We start from the raw sequence: 17247 nt of genomic DNA, 5'->3' as shown, positions 1-17247 counted from the left end.
CAACTACTGTATGACTCCTTCAACAAGGTTGAAAGCTGCCATTCATTTTATGATACCAGAAAATACTGCAAAGACATTTGCAAACATTTTTCAAACAGCAAATTGGATGCTTAGCAAAAACAACTTTGAGCCTGTTTGTACATCAGACGGAGAACACACTATACCATCTTTTAAAGGGGCAGTTTACTCCGAATACCAACTAATATGATTTTCATCCTTGGCAGTTTTGGGGATATTGTCACGTTCTGACCAGTAAAGGGGTTATTTGTTATTATAGTTTGGTCAGGACGTGGCAGGGGGTGTTTGTTTTATGTGGTTTGGGGTTTGTTGGGCTATGTTACTATGTAAGAGGGGTGTTTGTTTAGAGTGTTTCGGGGTTTGTTGGGCTATGTTCTTGTTAGTTTATTTCTATGTTAGTTCTAGTCTTTCTATGTCTATGTTTAGTTAATGGGGTTGACCTTCAATTGGAAGCAGCTGCTCCTCGTTGCTTCTAATTGAAGGCCTTATTTAAGAGGGGTGTTTTTTCTATGGGATTTCTGGGTAGTTGTTTCCTGTTTTGCGTCTGTGCACCTGACAGGACTGTTTAGTGTCGTTCATTGTTTTGTGTACGTGATTTGTTTGTTTTTCCTTCTTTTGATTTATTAAAGAAGATGAGTATACACGTTCCTGCTGCACCTTGGTCTAATCCTTACGACGCCCGTTACAGATATTTAGTTTTCCTTTCGACACTTACTAGCCATACTTTGTTACTGTTAACATTCTCAGTAACACTTAACGTTAAACTGTTCTTGTGTAATGTTCTTGTAATTGTGTAATGAAACTGTAATTACTTTTGAAGCAACATTTTACTAGCAGGTTGTTACTTAACCTCTCTGGGCTAGGTGGGACGCTACTCAACAGCCAGTTGAATCCCGTGGCGCGATATTCAAATACCTTAGAAATGCTATTACTTCAATTTCTCAAACATATGACTATTTTACACTATTTTAAAGACAAGGCTCTCGTTAAGCTAACCACACTGTCCGATTTCAAAAAGGCTTTACAACGAAAGCAAAACATTAGATTATGTCAGCAGAGTACCCAGCCAGAAATAATCAGACACCCATTTTTCAAGCTAGCATATAATGTCACATAAACCCAAACCACAGCTAAATGCAGCACTAACCTTTGATGATCTTCATCAGATGACACCCCTAGGACATTATGTTATACAATACATGCATGTTTTGTTCAATCAAGTTCATATTTATATCAAAAACCAGCTTTTTACATTAGTATGTGACTAGCATGTGACTAGCATTCCCACCGAACACTTCCGGTGAATTTACTAAATTACTCACGATAAACGTTCACAAAAAACATAACAATTATTTTCAGAATTATAGATACAGAACTCCTCTATGCACTCGCTATGTCCGGTTTTAAAACAGCTTTTCGGTGAAAGCACATTTTGCAATATTCTCAGTAGATAGCCCGGCATCACAGGGCTAGCTATTTAGACACCCAGCAAGTTTAGCACTCACGAAAGTCAGATTTACTATAAGAAAAATGTTATTACTTTTGGTGTTCTTCGTCAGAATGCACTCCCAGGACTTCTACTTCCATAACAAATGTTGGTTTGGTCCCAAATAATCCATAGTTATATCCAAATAGCGGCGTTTTGTTCGTGCGTTCAAGACACTATCCGAATGGTAAAGAAGGGTGACGAGCACGACGCATTTCGTGACAAAAAAAATCTAAATATTCCATTACCGTACTTCGAAGCATGTCAACCGCTGTTTAAAATCAATTTTTATGCAATTTTTCTCGTAAAAAAGCGATAATATTCCGACCGGGAGTGGTGGTTTTCGTTCAAAGAGAGGGAAAATAAAAACATCTCGTGCCCTCGTACACGAGCCCCAGTCTGATGGTCCTCTGACAGGCCACTATCCAAACGCGCTAATGTGTTTCAGCCTGGGGCTGCCTCGATATCATTCAGCTCTTTCCCGGGTTCTGAGAGCCTATGGGAGCCGTAGGAAGTGTCACGTTACAGCAAAGATCCTCAGTCTTCAATAAAAAGAGCCAAGATGAACAAGAACTTGTCAGACAGGCCATATGAGTTCTGTTATACTCACAGACACCATTCAAACAGTTTTAGAAACTTTAGGGTGTTTTCTATCCAAAGCCAATAATTATATGCATATTCTAGTTACTGGGCAGGAGTAGTAACCAGATTAAATCGGGTACGTTTTTTATCCGGCCGTGTAAATACTGCCCCCTATCCCCAACAGGATAATACTTTGGTATATTCCATGAGAACCCTGGCTGAGAGTTTTTTGTAACTACTGTACACCAGAGGACTGTGTCTTATTCCATGTAATAACTCCATTATTATGTAATTATAAAAGACATTTACAAAAGTCCTATGTAGCAACAAATGTCGCTATTGTAATAATCGCCAAGTTAAAAACACATGCACAAGAACGTGATCTTAAGTGTTTCAATAGTACTCTCACACTCATTATTATTATTAACCCTCAAGCTGCATACTGGACCCTATTCCAACTAAACTACTGAAAGAGCTGCTTCATGTGCTTGGCCCTCCTATGTTGAACATAATAAACGGCTCTCTATCCACCGGATGTGTACCAAGCTCACTAAAAGTGGCAGTAATAAAGCCTCTCTTGAAAAAGCCGAATCTTGATCCAGAAATTATAAAAAACTATCGGCCTATATCGAATCTTCCATTCCTCTCAAAAATTTTTGAAAAAGCTGTTGCACAGCAACTCACTGCCTTCCTGAAGACAAACAATGTATACGAAACGCTTCAGTCTGGTTTTAGACCCCATCATAGCACTGAGACTGCACTTGTGAAGGTGGTAAATGACCTTTTAATGACGTCAGACCGAGGCTCTGCATCTGTCCTCGTGCTCCTAGATCTTAGTGCCGCATTTGATACCATCGATCACCACATTCTTTTGGAGAGATTGGAAACCCAAATTGGTCTACATGGACAAGTTCTGGCCTGGTTTAGATCTTATCTGTCGGAAAGATATCAGTTTGTCTCTGTGAATGGTTTGTCCTCTGACAAATCAATTGTAAATTTCGGTGTTCCTCAAGGTTCCGTTTTAGGACCACTATTGTTTTCACTATATATTTTACCTCTTGGGGATGTCATTCGAAAACATAATGTTAAATTTCACTGCTATGCGGACGACACACAGCTGTACATTTCAATGAAACATGGTGAAGCCCCAAAATTGCCCTCGCTAGAAGCCTGTGTTTCAGACATAAAGAAGTGGATGGCTGCAAACTTTCTACTTTTAAACTCGGACAAAACAGAGATGCTTGTTCTAGGTCCCAAGAAACAAAGAGATCTTCTGTTGAATCTGACAATTAATCTGGATGGTTGTACAGTCGTCTCAAATAAAACTGTGAAGGACCTCGGCGTTACTCTGGACCCTGATCTCTCTTTTGAAGAACATATCAAGACTGTTTCAAGGACAGCTTTTTTCCATCTACGTAACATTGCAAAAATCCGAAATTTTCTGTCCAAAAATGACGCAGAAAAATTAATCCATGCTTTTGTTACTTCTAGGCTGGACTACTGCAATGCTCTACTTTCCGGCTACCCGGATAAAGCACTAAATAAACTTCAGTTAGTGCTAAATACGGCTGCTAGAATCCTGACTAGAACCAAAAAGTTTGATCATATTACTCCAGTGCTAGCCTCCCTACACTGGCTTCCTGTTAAGGCAAGGGCTGATTTCAAGGTTTTACTGCTAACCTACAAAGCATTACATGGGCTTGCTCCTACCTATCTTTCCGATTTGGTCCTGCCGTACATACCTACACGTACGCTACGGTCACAAGACGCAGGCCTCCTAATTGTCCCTAGAATTTCTAAGCAAACGGCTGGAGGTAGGGCTTTCTCCTATAGAGCTCCATTTTTATGGAATGGTCTGCCTACCAATGTGAGAGACGCAGACTCAGTCTCAACCTTTAAGTCTTTACTGAAGACTTATCTCTTCAGTAGGTCCTATGATTAAGTATAGTCTGGCCCAGGAGTGTGAAGGTGAACGGAAAGGCTGGAGCAACGAACCGCCCTTGCTGTCTCTGCCTTGCCGGTTCCCCTCTTTCCACTGGGATTCTCTGCCTCTAACCCTTTTACAGGGGCTGAGTCACTGGCCTACTGGTGTTCTTCCATGCCGTCCATGGGAGGGGTGCGTCACTTGAGTGGGTTGAGTCACTGACGTGGTCTTCCTGTCTGGGTTGGCGCCCCCCCTTGGGTTGTGCCATGGCGGAGATCGTTGTGGGCTATACTCGGCCTTGTCTTAGGACGGTAAGTTGGTGGTTGGAGACATCCCTCTAGTGGTGTGGGGGCTGTGCTTTGGCAAAGTGGGTGGGGTTATATCCTGCCTGTTTGGCCCTGTCCGGGGTATCATCGGATGGGGCCACAGTGTCTTCTGATCCCTCCTGTCTCAGCCTCCAGTATTTATGCTGCAGTAGTTTATGTGTCGGGGGCTAGGGTCAGTCTGTTACATCTGGAGTATTTCTCTTGTCTTATCCGGTGTCCTGTGTGTATTTAAATATGCTCTCTCTAATTCTCTCTTTCTCTCTTTCTGTCTTTCTCTCGGAGGACCTGAGCCCTAGGACCATGCCTCAGGACTACCTGGTATGATGACTCCTTGCTGTCCCCAGTCCACCTGGCCGTGCTGCTGCTCCAGTTTCAACTGTTCTGCCTGCGGCTATGGAACCCTGACCTGTTCACCGGACGTGCTTGTTGCACCCTCGACAACTACTATGATTATTATTATTTGACCATGCTGGTCATTTATGAACATTTTAACATTTTAACATCTTGACCATGTTCTGTTATAATATCCACCCTGCACAGCCAGAAGAGGACTGGCCACCCCTCATAGCCTGGTTCCTCTCTAGGTTTCTTCCTAGGTTTTTGGCCTTTCTAGGGAGTTTTTCGTAGGGAGTTTTTCCTAGCCACCGTGCTTCTTTCACATGCTTTGCTTGCTGTTTGGGGTTTTAGGCTGGGTTTCTGTACAGCACTTTGAGAATATCAGCTGATGTACGAAGGGCTATATAAAAATAAATTTGATTTGAAATTTGATTATGAAAATATGTGTAAGTGATTTGTGTAAGTGGTCTGCTCTTGTGTCGAGGTGATTTCATATCCCTCATGTATTTCATTCTAGGCTATACGCTATATTAATATTCATATCTAAGAGACCCTCCCAACCATGTGCTAATGACCATACATTTAGACTAATTCAACTAGTTTTTCGTTTCTTTTTTTTTTTTTTTTAATAACTTGCATATATTCAAATACCTTAAAATATTATTTGTTTTTCTGAGTGGTATTCAAAACGCTTTTCAAATATTATTTGTTTTTCTGAGACCTGTATTTGAATATCAAAGAAACTAGTTGCGTTTTCATTTTAAATCTATATAAACTATATTTGACAACTAAAAGTTGGTATTTTCAAATAAACTACCAGAAAACAACTAGTTTCTGCCCAGATCTGATAAGCTGGTATCAAATCCTGCTGTTGTGTCCTTGAGCAAGGCACTGAATCCCTAAAACTGCTCCAGGGGTGCCATGGTCTAGCTGCCCTCTGCTCCAACCTCTACAACCTCTGTGTGTGTAAGGGTTAAATCATGATCCACACTTCCATTGGATGTTTGTGTACATTGGACAAATAGTCCGATCTTCTACCTGGTTGGGTGTGCGTGCAGCAGGTTTGTCCTGGTGGTTGGCCAGTATAAGGAAGGGTAGTGTGCAGAGCTGTGGGTGCTGCAGGGCAGAGTGGAGCTCGTTACGGGCCGACTCCAACTCCTCGTCTGAAGAAGCGCTGTCCAATACGAATACCACACCCTGAGAACCCTGGTAGTACCGAGACCAGTACTTCTTAATGTTCTCCGCTCCTGGAGGAAGACGAGAAGAAAAAAAAGCTGTCATCATCTCTTCTAAACTGAATATGAAAAGATATTCAACAACTGGTAAAAAAACTAAAATGCTATTGTTAAAAACCACTGCAGTAAGACCGATTGAGTTACAGACAAAGTATCCTACAATATACCCTGTATATACTGTACAATACAGCGTAATAAATTAACAGTATAAAATATACCGTAATATATACTATATATACAGAATAATAAATTAACAGTATTACACATACTGTAATATATACTATATAATGCATCATCTATAAAAAGTATACCATATACTGTAATATATAGTATATATATTAAGAAGTCAGACTGGCCTGAAGTTTTTGCATATGAATGTATACATTCTGTAAGAAGTCTTCTGCCAAAACTTGATTTTGTGAATATATGAATACAAACTGCCGACCCTGACGTATTTATGCTTTTTGAAACTTGGCTCAAAAAAAACAAAAATATTGTAATAAATGGTAACAATGTTTTTCGTACAGATCGTAAATGTAAGGGTGATGATGTTGCTGTATATGTAAAAAACAAGTTCTTGGTGGTTGTTCTGACTTCTGTTTACTAAACCTAAGAATATCTGTCTTTGAACCTAACCCTTGGCTCATTTTTAAATATTGTTGTATCTTGTTGTTATAGATCTCCATCTGCTACTGCTACTGATTCTCTGAATCAATTCTCTGTTTAAATGTATTTGGCGTATGTAAACTTCCGACTTCAACTGTATGTAATTAAGGTATTTCTATTTTTTGTTTTGAATAAATTTACAAAAATTTACAAAAATCTGTTTTCGCTTTGTCACATGGTTCACCAACTACTTCTCTGATAGAATTCAGTGCGTCAAATCGGAGGGCCTGTTGTCCGGACCTCTGGCAGTCTCTATGGGGGTGCCACAGGGTTCAATTCTCGGGCCGACTCTCTTCTCTTTATACATCAATGATGTTGCTCTTGCTGCTGGTGATTCTCTGATCCACCTCTACGCAGACGACACCATTCTGTATACTTCTGGCCCTTCTTTGGACACTGTGTTAACTAACCTCCAGACGAGCTTCAATGCCATACAACTCTCCTTCCGTGGCCTCCAACTGCTCGTAAACGCAAGTAAAACTAAATGCATGCTATTCAATCGATCACTGCCCGCACCTGCTCGTCCGTCCAGCATCACTACTCTGGACGGCTCTGACTCAGAATACGTAGACAACTACAAATACCTGGGTGTCTGGTTAGACTGTAAACTCTCCATCCAGACTCACATTAAGCATCTCCAATCCAAAATTAAATCTAGAATCGGCTTCCTATTGTCATAGTTGAAGCCGTGTTGAATGGACCAAATTGCAGCAGGCAAAATGTGGATACTCATCTTTTTAATAAATTAAAGCCAAGTATACACAGGAAAACAATAAACATGAAACTCACGACAGGCTAACAGGCTACTACAAACAAAAAGAATAGCAGTGCTGGCTCAACTACCCACAAACAACAAGACCAAACACACCCTAATACATAGGACTCCAAATCAAAGGCAACTAGAAAACACCTGCCTTCAATTGAGAGTCCATACCCCAATTAACTAACATAGAAACAGAACAGATAGAAAACCCATAGAAACACAAACATAGAAAAGAAACCCAAAACCCCGGAATACATAAACTAACTACCCTCTGCCACGTCCTGACCAAACTACAATAACAAATAATCCTCTATACTGGTCAGGACGTGACACCTATATCGCAACAAAGCATCCTTCACTCATGCTGCCAAACATACCCTCGTAAAACTGACCATCCTACTGATCCTCGACTTCGGTGATGTCATCTATAAAATAGCCTCCAACACTCTACTCAACAAACTGGATGGAGTCTATCACAGTGCCATCCGTTTTGTCACCAAAGCCCCATACACTACCCACCAATGCGACCTGTACGCTCTTGCTGGTTGGCCCTCGCTTCATACTCATCGCCAAACCCACTGGCTACAGGTTATCTACAAGTCTCTGCTAGGTAAAGCCCCGCCTTATCTCAGCTCACTGGTCACCATAGCAGCACCCACTCGTAGCACGCGCTCCAGCAGGTATATCTCACTGGTCACCCCCAAAGCCAATTCCTCCTTTGGTCGTCTTTCCTTCCAATTCTCTGCTGCCAATGACTGAAACGAACTGCAAAAATCTCTGAAGCTGGAGACTCATATCTCCCTCACTAGCTTTAAGCACCAGCTGTCAGAGCAGTTCACAGATCACTGCACCTGTACATAGCTCATCTGTAAACAGCCCATCTATCTACCTACCTCATCCCCATACTGTATTTATTTATTTATCTTGCTCCTTTGCACCCCAGTATCTCTACTTGCACATTCATCTTCTGCACATCTACCATTCCAGTGTTTAATTGCTATATTGTAATTACTTCGCCACCATGGCTTATTTATTGCCTTAATTTACCTCATTTGCACTCACTGTATATAGAATTTTTGTTTTCTTTTGTTCTACTGTATTATTGACTGTATGTTTTGTTTATTCCAAGTGTAAATCTATGTTGTTGTATGTGTCGAATTGCTATGCTTTATCTTGGCCAGGTCGCAGCTGCAAATGAGAACCTGTTCTCAACTAGCCTACCTGGTTTAATAAAGGTGAAATAAAAATAAATAAATAAAAACTGTTGGCTCTCTGGATTGTATTTTCGAATTGTATCACAGAATGTCAACTCTGAGTTTGTCCTGATGGGTGATCTGAATCAGGACTGGTTAACGTCTAGCTCTGATCAACTCAAAACTCTATGCAATACCTATAATCTCACTCAGATTGTCAACAGTGTAACGAGGTTGAATATAAAATATCCTCTGAAATCCTCTTTGATTGATTTGATCTTACCCAATACTCCATCGTTTGAAGTGATCACTGTGCTATTGCCTGTGTGAAAGATGGTAAAATTCCTAAGAAATCTCCACGTGTCATTACAAAAAGAAACTGGAAGCGATTTGATATTCAAGGTTTTTTCCATGATATATCTAGCATTGAATGGAATAGAATGGAATTAATCCCCGATGTTGAACTAGCCTTTTCTTACTTCCACAACGCATTCCAAGATGTATGCAACAGGCATGCCCCTTTTAAAGAATTCTGGATTAAGGGCAGAGAGAACCCTTGGTTTACTAAAGAACTTACTAAAATCACAAGGGAGCTAAATGCTATGTGGGCTAAAGCAAGAGGGTCTGGTTCGGCAGATGATTGGATGGCTTTTAAACGTCTTTGAAAATATGGGTGTGGCTATGATCCGTAAAATGAAAGCAGACCACTACCTGAAATCTACTTCAGACAATTTAAATAATCCATCCAAAGTTTGGCAAGTAGTGAAGGGTTTGGAGTGCAAAAAAGATACACAGCTTCCTAAACAATTGTTGGTCGACACACAGACTGTAACTGAGAGAACCTCCATTCTGAAAGCCTTGAATCAGCATTTTTTAGATGCAGGTAGATTATTTGAAAAGGTCAAAGGTATAATTGAGCCCCCTATGAATTTACCTGACACCCCTTCACCAGGTTCTCCTTTTCATCCTTCTCTGTTTCAGAAGTGCGTAAATGTCACACCCTGATCTGTTTTCACCTGTCCACGTGATTGTCTCCACCCCCTCCATGAGTCGCTTATTTTCCCTGGTGTATTTATCCCTGTGTTTCCTGTCTGTCTGTGCAAGTTCGTCTTGTATGTTCAAGTCAACCAGTGTGTTTTTTCCCGTGCCCCTGCTTTTCTATTCTCTTCTACTAGTCCTCCTGGTTTTGACCTTTGCCTGTTTTTCTGGACTCCATTCCCGCCTGCCTGACCATTCTACCTGCCCTGACCTCGAGCCTGCTTGCCATTCTGTACCTCTGGAACTCTGAACTGGTTTTGACCTTTTGCCTGTCCACGACCATTCTCTTGCCTACCCCTTTTGGATTTTTAATAAACATCTTGGACTCTAACAGGCTGACTACACCATTGCAAAATACATTTTGAAATCTATATATATTATTCAATTATTGCACCCACACTGCTCCGCGCGCCAACGAGCGTCTGCGTTGCCAAGGGCTAAAATAGAAGTCAGTTCTATTTCTGATGCAGATCGGGCTGCAAGTCCTGCCTCTCCCATCTCCTCATTGGTTTATAGAAGCAGGTACCCACGTGCCATCGCCTCATTGGTTATACCCACGTAGGTGACTGAAAGACGAACGAGGTCGGTGGCGGTAATGCACCTATTTTATGAAAGTTGCCAATCGCAATATAAAGTCAAGAGAAGAAAAAGCCTAGAAGGAGGAGAGATGACTAGAAACGAGATTCGGTTGACCGTTTTATGTGTAGATTAATTGTCGGAGTAGAGGACCTTGTGTATTTCAGGTAAAATAACAACTCAATGTTTACATCCCAGGACAAATTAGCTAGCAAAAGCAAGCTAACTAAATACGACAAATTAGCTAGCAAGTGCAAGCTAGCTAGCTAAATTGCCATAAAGGTTTAATGCTTTTCGACATGTCCCCAAATTAATGTAATTGGTTCAGAGTTTGTTTTGATAATTTGTCGTGATCACGTTTGGTGTGGGGGGACAAAATAAATGTATGCATGATGGCGCATGCGCACAGCCAGTTTGGGTTCCGTGTAACCATCTGCTTCCTGTGTCTGCATATGGGTCTCGCCTTGTGCCCTTATAGTAAAGCCCTGAAAGAAATTGATAGAAAAAAATCCCCGGCCTTGATGAACTAGACCCCCGCTTCCTACACCTAGCTGCAGACATCAATGCTCCCCCCTTAACATGTATTTTTAACCTCACACTTGATGTTAAGGAAATCTTCAAGTTATGGAAATCTGCTTTTGTACTTCCTCTCCTGAAAGGTGGAAATCCGTCGCTACTTGACAACTATTGACCCATATCAAAATTGTCTGTACTGTCTAAGGTACTGGAGTCCTTAGTTAGTAGCCAGCTAAAGGTCTACCTCCAAGAAAACAACATCTTAAATGGAATGCAATCAGGTTTAAGGTCTGGCCACAGCACTGTTTCAGCAACATTGAAGGTTTTAAATAACATCCACTGTGCTCTTGACAAGAAGTTACATTGTGTGTCCGTCTTTATTGATTTGTCGGTAGTCATTTAGGCAGGTTACCTTAGTGTTCTTGGGCACAGGGACTATGGTGGTCTGATTGAAACATGTTGGCATTACAGACTCAGACAGGGAGAGGTTGTAAATGTCAGTGAAGATACTTGCCAGTTGATCAGCGCATGCTCGGAGTACACGTCCTGGTAATCCGTCTGGCCCTGCGGCCTTATGAATTTTGACCTGTTTAAAGATCTTACTCACATCGGCTGCGGAGAGCGTGATTACACAGTCATCCGGAACAGGTGATGCTCTCATGCATGTTTCAGTGTTACTTGCCTCGAATCGAGCATAGAAGTTATTTAGCTTGTCTGGTAGGCTCGTGTCACTGGACAGCTCTCGGCCGTGCTTCCCTTTGTAGTCTGTAATGGTTTGCAAGCCCTGCCACATCCAATGAGCGTCGGAGCCGGTGTCGTACAATTCGATCTTAGTCCTGTATTGACGCTTTGCCTATTTGATGGTTCATTGGAGGGCATAGCGGGATTTCTTATAAGCTTCCGGGTTAGAGTCCCGCTCCTTGAAAGCAGCAGATCTACCCTTTAGCTCAGTGCAGATGTTGCCTGTAATCCATGGCTTCTTGTTGGGGTATGTACGTACAGTCACTGTGGGGACGACGTCCTCGATGCACTTATTGATGAAGCCAGTGACTGATGTGGTGTACTCCTCAATGCCATCTGAAGAATTCCAGAAAAGATTCCACTCTGTGCTAGCAGAACAGTCCTGTAGTTTAGCATCTGCTTTATCTGACTACTTATTTATTGACTGAGTCACTGATGCTTCCTGCTTTAATTTTTCCTTTCAAGCAGGAATCAGGAGGATAGAATTATGGTCATATTTGCAAAATGGAGGGTGAGCGAGAGCTTTGTCTTTTTTACCTCTGGTTGCATATTTAACATGCTGATAGAAATTAAGTAAAACTGATTTAAGTTTCCCTGCATTAAAGTCCCCGGCCACAAGGAGCGCCGCCTCTGGATGAACGTTTTCCTGTTTGCTTACGGCGGAATACAGTTTATTGAGTGCAGTCTTAGTGACAGCATCAGTCTGTGGTGGTATGTAGACAGCTACGAAAAATACAGATAAACTCTCTAGGTAGATAGTGTGGTCTACAGCTTATCATGAGATACTCTACCTCAGACGTTCAAAACCTCGAGACTTCCTTAGATATCGCGCACCAGCTGTTGTTTCAAATATACATAGACCGCCACCCCTTGTCTTACCAGAGGCTGCTGTTCTATCCTGCCGATAGTGTATAATCCGCCAGCTGTATGTTATTCATGTCGTTGTTCAGCCACGACTCCGTGAAACATAAGATATTACAGGTTTTAATGTCCCGTTGGTAGGATATACGTGCTTTTAGTTCGTCCCATTTATTTTCCAGTGATTGTACATTAGCTAACAGTACAGATGGCAAAGGCAGATTAGCCACTTGTCGCAAGGCACCCCGATCTCCTTCTGCAAAATCTCTCTCTCTTTCTCCTGCGAATGACGGGGATGAGGGCCTGTTTGGGTGTCTGGAGAAAATCCCTCTCGCCCGACTCAATAAATAAAAATTCGTAGTCCAATTCAAGGTGAGTAATCGCTGTTCTGATGTCCAGAAGCTCTTTTCGGTCATAAATGACGGTAGCAGCAACATTATGCACAAGCTAAGTAACAGACAATGCGAAAAAACTAACAAAATAACACAGTTGGTTAAGTAAACTGCCTAATACTCGGGCCCAGAGTCAAATATTTGCATATGATTAGTATATTTGGATAGACAACACTCTGAAGTTTCTAAAACTGTTTGAATGATGTCTGTGAGTATAACAGAACTCATATGGCAGGCAAAAACCTGAGAAAAATCCAACCAGGAAGTGGGAAATCTGAGAATTTTAGTTCTTCTTTTGAATCCCTATCGAAACTACAGTGTCTGTGGGGTCACGTTGCACTTCCTAAGGCTTCCATTGGCTGTCAACAGCCTTTAGAAACGTTTTTCATCCTTCTCCTGTTACTGGGCAAAAATAGGAGCTCAGTCAATGAGTGGACTGCCTGGGACCAGTGAGTTGTTTACTGCGCCGGCACATTTGGCGCGCCGCTCCTTCTTTTTCCTCTGTAATGAATACGCTATTGTCCGGTTGGAATATTATCGACGTTTTATGTTAAAAAGACCCTAAGGATTGATTATAAACAACGTTTGACATGTTTCTACGAACGGTAATGGAACTATTTGACTTTTCGTGTCTGGATTTACGCTCACGCGTTATGCCTTTGGATAGTGATCTGAACGCACGAACAAAACGGAGGTATTTGGACATAAATATGGAGTATTGCGAACAAAAAAAAAACATTTATTGTGGAAGTAGGAGTCCTGGAAGTGCATTGTGATGAAGATCAGCAAAGGTAAGAAAATATTTATAATACTAATTCTGAGTTTAGTTGACCCCAGAACCTGGCGGGTATCTGTATAGCTTGCTTTGATGGCTGAGCTATGTGCTCAGAATATTGAAAAATGTGCTTTCTCCGTAAAGCTATTTTAAAATCTGACACAGCGGTTGCATTAAGGAGAAGTATATCTATAATTCTTTCAATAACTGTTGTAAATTTTATCAACGTTTATGATGAGTATTTTTGTAAATTGATGTGCTCATTCACCGGCAGTTTTGGTGGGAATACATTGTCTGAACATCACGCGCCAATGTAAAATGGGGTTTTTGGATATAAATATGAACTTTATCGAGCAAAAGATACATGTATTATGTAACATGAAGTCCTATGAGTGCCATCTGATGAAGATTATCAAAGGTTAGTGAATATTTTAGCTGTATTTTTGGTTTTTGTGATGCATGTCCTTGCTTGGAAAATGGCTGTGTGGTTTTTCTTATGAAGTTTATGTCCTAACATAATCAAATTTTATGCTTTTGCCATAAAGCCTTTTTGAAATTGGACAATGTGGTTACGAGAATATGGTGGGAACAGAGTGGGAATAGGGTTGGAATAGGGTTGGAATAGGGTGTGAAAAGGGTGTGAACAGAGTGGGAATAGAGTGGGAATAGGGTGGGAAGAGGATGGGAATAGGGTGGGAATAGAGTGGGAATACGGTGGGAACAGGGTGGGAATAGAGTGGGAACAGGGTGCGAATAGAGTGGGAATAGGGTGGGAAGAGGGTGGGAATAGAGTGGGAATAAAGTGGGAAATAGGGTGGGAACAGGGTGGGAACAGGGTGGGAATAGAGTGGGAATAGGGTGGGAACAGGGTGGGACAGAGTGGGAACAGGGTGGGACAGAGTGGGAATAGAGTGGGAATAGGGTGGGAACAGGGTGGGAATAGAGTGGGAACAGGGTGGGAATAGAGTGAGAATAGGGTGGGAAGAGGGTGGGAATAGGGTGGGAATAGATTGGGAATAAAGTGGGAAATAGGGTGGGAACAGGGTGGGAACAGAGTGGGAATAGAGTGGGAATAGGGTGGGAACAGGGTGGGAACAGAGTTGGAATAGCTAGAAGCCTGTGTCTCAGACATAAGGAAGTGGATGGCTGCAAACTTTCTACTCTTAAACTCGGACAAAACAGAGATGCTTGTTCTAGGTCCCAAGAAACAAAGAGATCTTCTGTTGAATCTGACAATTAATCTGTATGGTTGTACAGTCGTCTCAAATAAAACTATGAAGGACCTCGGCGTTACTCTGGACCCTGATCTCTCTTTTGAAGAACATATCAAGACTGTTTCAAGGACAGCTTTTTTCCATCTACGTAACATTGCAAAAATCAGAAACTTTCTGTCCAAAAATGAAGCAGAAAAATTAATCCATGCCTTTGTTACTTCTAGGTTGGACTACTGCAATGCTCTACTTTCCGGCTACCCGGATAAAGCACTAAATCAACTTCAGTTAGTGCTAAATACGGCTGCTAGAATCCTGACTAGAACCCAAAAATTTGATCATATTACTCCAGTGCTAGCCTCCCTACACTGGCTTCCTGTTAAGGCAAGGGCTGATTTCAAGGTTTTACTGCTAACCTACAAAGCATTACATGGGCTTGCTCCTACCTATCTTTCCGATTTGGTCCTGCCGTACATACCTACACGTACACTACAGTCACAAGACGCAGGCCTCCTAATTGTTCCTAGAATTTCTAAGCAAACAGCTGGAGGCAGGGCTTTCTCCTATAGAGCTCCATTTTTATGGAATAGTCTGCCTACCCGTGTGAGAGACGCAGACTCAGTCTCAACCTTTAAGTCTTTACTGAAGACACATCTCTTCAGTAGGTCCTATGATTAAGTGTAGTCTGGCCCAGGGGTGTGAAGGTGAACGGAAAGGCTGGAGCAACGAACCGCCCTTGCTGTCTCTGCCTAGCCGGTTTCCCCTCTTTCCACTGGGATTCTCTGCCTCTACCCCTATTACGGGGGCTGAGTCACTGGCTTACTGGTGTTCTTCCATGCCGTCCCTGGGAGGAGTGCGTCACTTGATTGGGTTGAGTCACTGACGTGGTCTTCCTGTCTGGGTTGGCGCCCCCCTTGGGCTGTACCGTGGCGGAGATCTTTGTGGGCTATACTCGGCCTTGTCCCGGGATGGTATGTTGGTGGTTGGAGATATCCCTCCAGTGGTGTGGAGGCTGTGCTTTGGCAAAGTGGGTGGGGTTATATCCTACCTGTTTGGCCCTGTCCGGGGGTTTCATCGGATGGGGCCACAGTGTCTCCTGACCCCTCCTGTCTCAGCCAACAGTATTTATGCTGCAGTAGTTTGTGTCGGGGGGCTAGGGTCAGTCTGTCACATCTGGAGTATTTCTCTTGTCTTTTCCGGTGTCCTGTGTGAATTTAAATATGCTCTCTCTAATTCTCTCTTTCTCTTTCTCTTTCTTTCTTTCTCTCTCTCGGAGGACCTGAGCCCTAGGACCATGCCTCAGGACTACCTGGCTTGATGACTCCTTGCTGTCCCCAGTTCACCTGGCCGTGCTGCTGCTCCAGTTCCAACTGTTCCGCCTGCAGCTATGGAACCCTGACCTGTTCACCGGACGTGCTACCTGTCCCAGACCTGTTGTCCCAGACCTGCTGGAACCCTGACCTATTCACCGGACGTAATACCTGTCCCAGACCTGCTGTTTTCAACTCTCTAGAGACAGCAGGAGCGGTAGAGATACTCTCAAAGATCGGCTATGAAAAAGCCAACTGACACTTACTCTTGTGTTACTGACTTGTTGCACCCTCGACAACTACTATGATTATTATTATTTGACAATGGTGGTCATTTATGAACATTTTAACATCTAGGCCATGTGCTGTTATAATCTCCACCCGGCACAGCCAGAAGAGGACTGGCCACCCCTCATAGCCTGGTTCCTCTCTAGGTTTCTTCCTAGGTTTTGTCCTTTCTAGGGAGTTTTTCCTAGCCACCGTGCTTCTACACCTGCATTGCTTGCTGTTTGGGGTTTTAGGCTGGGTTTCTGTACAGCACTTTGAGATATCAGCTGATATAAGAAGGGCTATATGAATACATTTGATTTGAATAGGGTGGGAACAGGGTGGGAATAGAGTGGGAACAGGGTGAGAATAGAGTGGGAATAGGGTGGGAAGAGGATGGGAATAGGGTGGGAATACAGTGGGAACAATGTGGGAATAGGGTGGGAACAGAGTGGGAATAGAGTGGGAATAGGGTGGGAATAGAGTGGGAATAACGTGGTAATAGGGTGGGAACAGGGTGGAAACAGAGTGGGAATAGAGTGGGAACAGAGTGGGAATAGGGTGGGAATAAGGTGGGAATAGGGTGGGAATACAGTGGGAACAATGTGGGAATAGGGTGGGAACAGAGTGGGAATAGAGTGGGAATAGGGTGGGAATAGAGTGGGAATAACGTGGTAATAGGGTGGGAACAGGGTGGAAACAGAGTGGGAATAGAGTGGGAACAGAGTGGGAATAGGGTGGGAATAGGGTGGGAATAGAGTGGGAACAATGTGGGAATAGGGTGGGAATAGGGTGGGAATAGAGTGGGAACAATGTGGGAATAGGGTGGGAATAGAGTCCAGTCCAAACTTAATGTGATTGATTACATAACGTCACTGATCTAAAATAACGGTGATGTTGTTCTCCCTTACAGAGGACAGTGATGTTGTTCACCCTTACAGAGGACAGTGACGTTGTTCACCCTTACAGAGAGCAACAAAATCAAAAATAAAACCAAAACCTTTCCCTAATTTATCAACTTCATAAACAACAAA

At 42.6% G+C, this 17247-nt stretch overlaps 1 protein-coding gene across 1 annotated transcript in view; it reads right to left on the bottom strand.

Moving 5' to 3' along the window:
• Positions 1-5075: 5075 nt before the first annotated feature.
• arl15a (ADP-ribosylation factor-like 15a) overlaps positions 5076-17247 on the bottom strand; it is a 189290-nt gene continuing 177118 nt past the window's right edge. Inside the window, exon 4 of the mRNA XM_045695258.1 lies at positions 5076-5919. Coding sequence (XP_045551214.1) covers positions 5651-5919 — 269 coding nt within the window. The 3' untranslated portion in view covers positions 5076-5650. The remainder of the gene's footprint in view (positions 5920-17247) is intronic.

The sequence above is a fragment of the Salmo salar genome, chromosome ssa15, assembly GCF_905237065.1.
Source record: "Salmo salar chromosome ssa15, Ssal_v3.1, whole genome shotgun sequence".
NCBI classification, from domain to species: Eukaryota; Metazoa; Chordata; class Actinopteri; order Salmoniformes; family Salmonidae; genus Salmo; species Salmo salar.
Note: the sequence above shows the minus strand (reverse complement) of the source record. Positions and strands in the feature narration are given on the sequence as shown.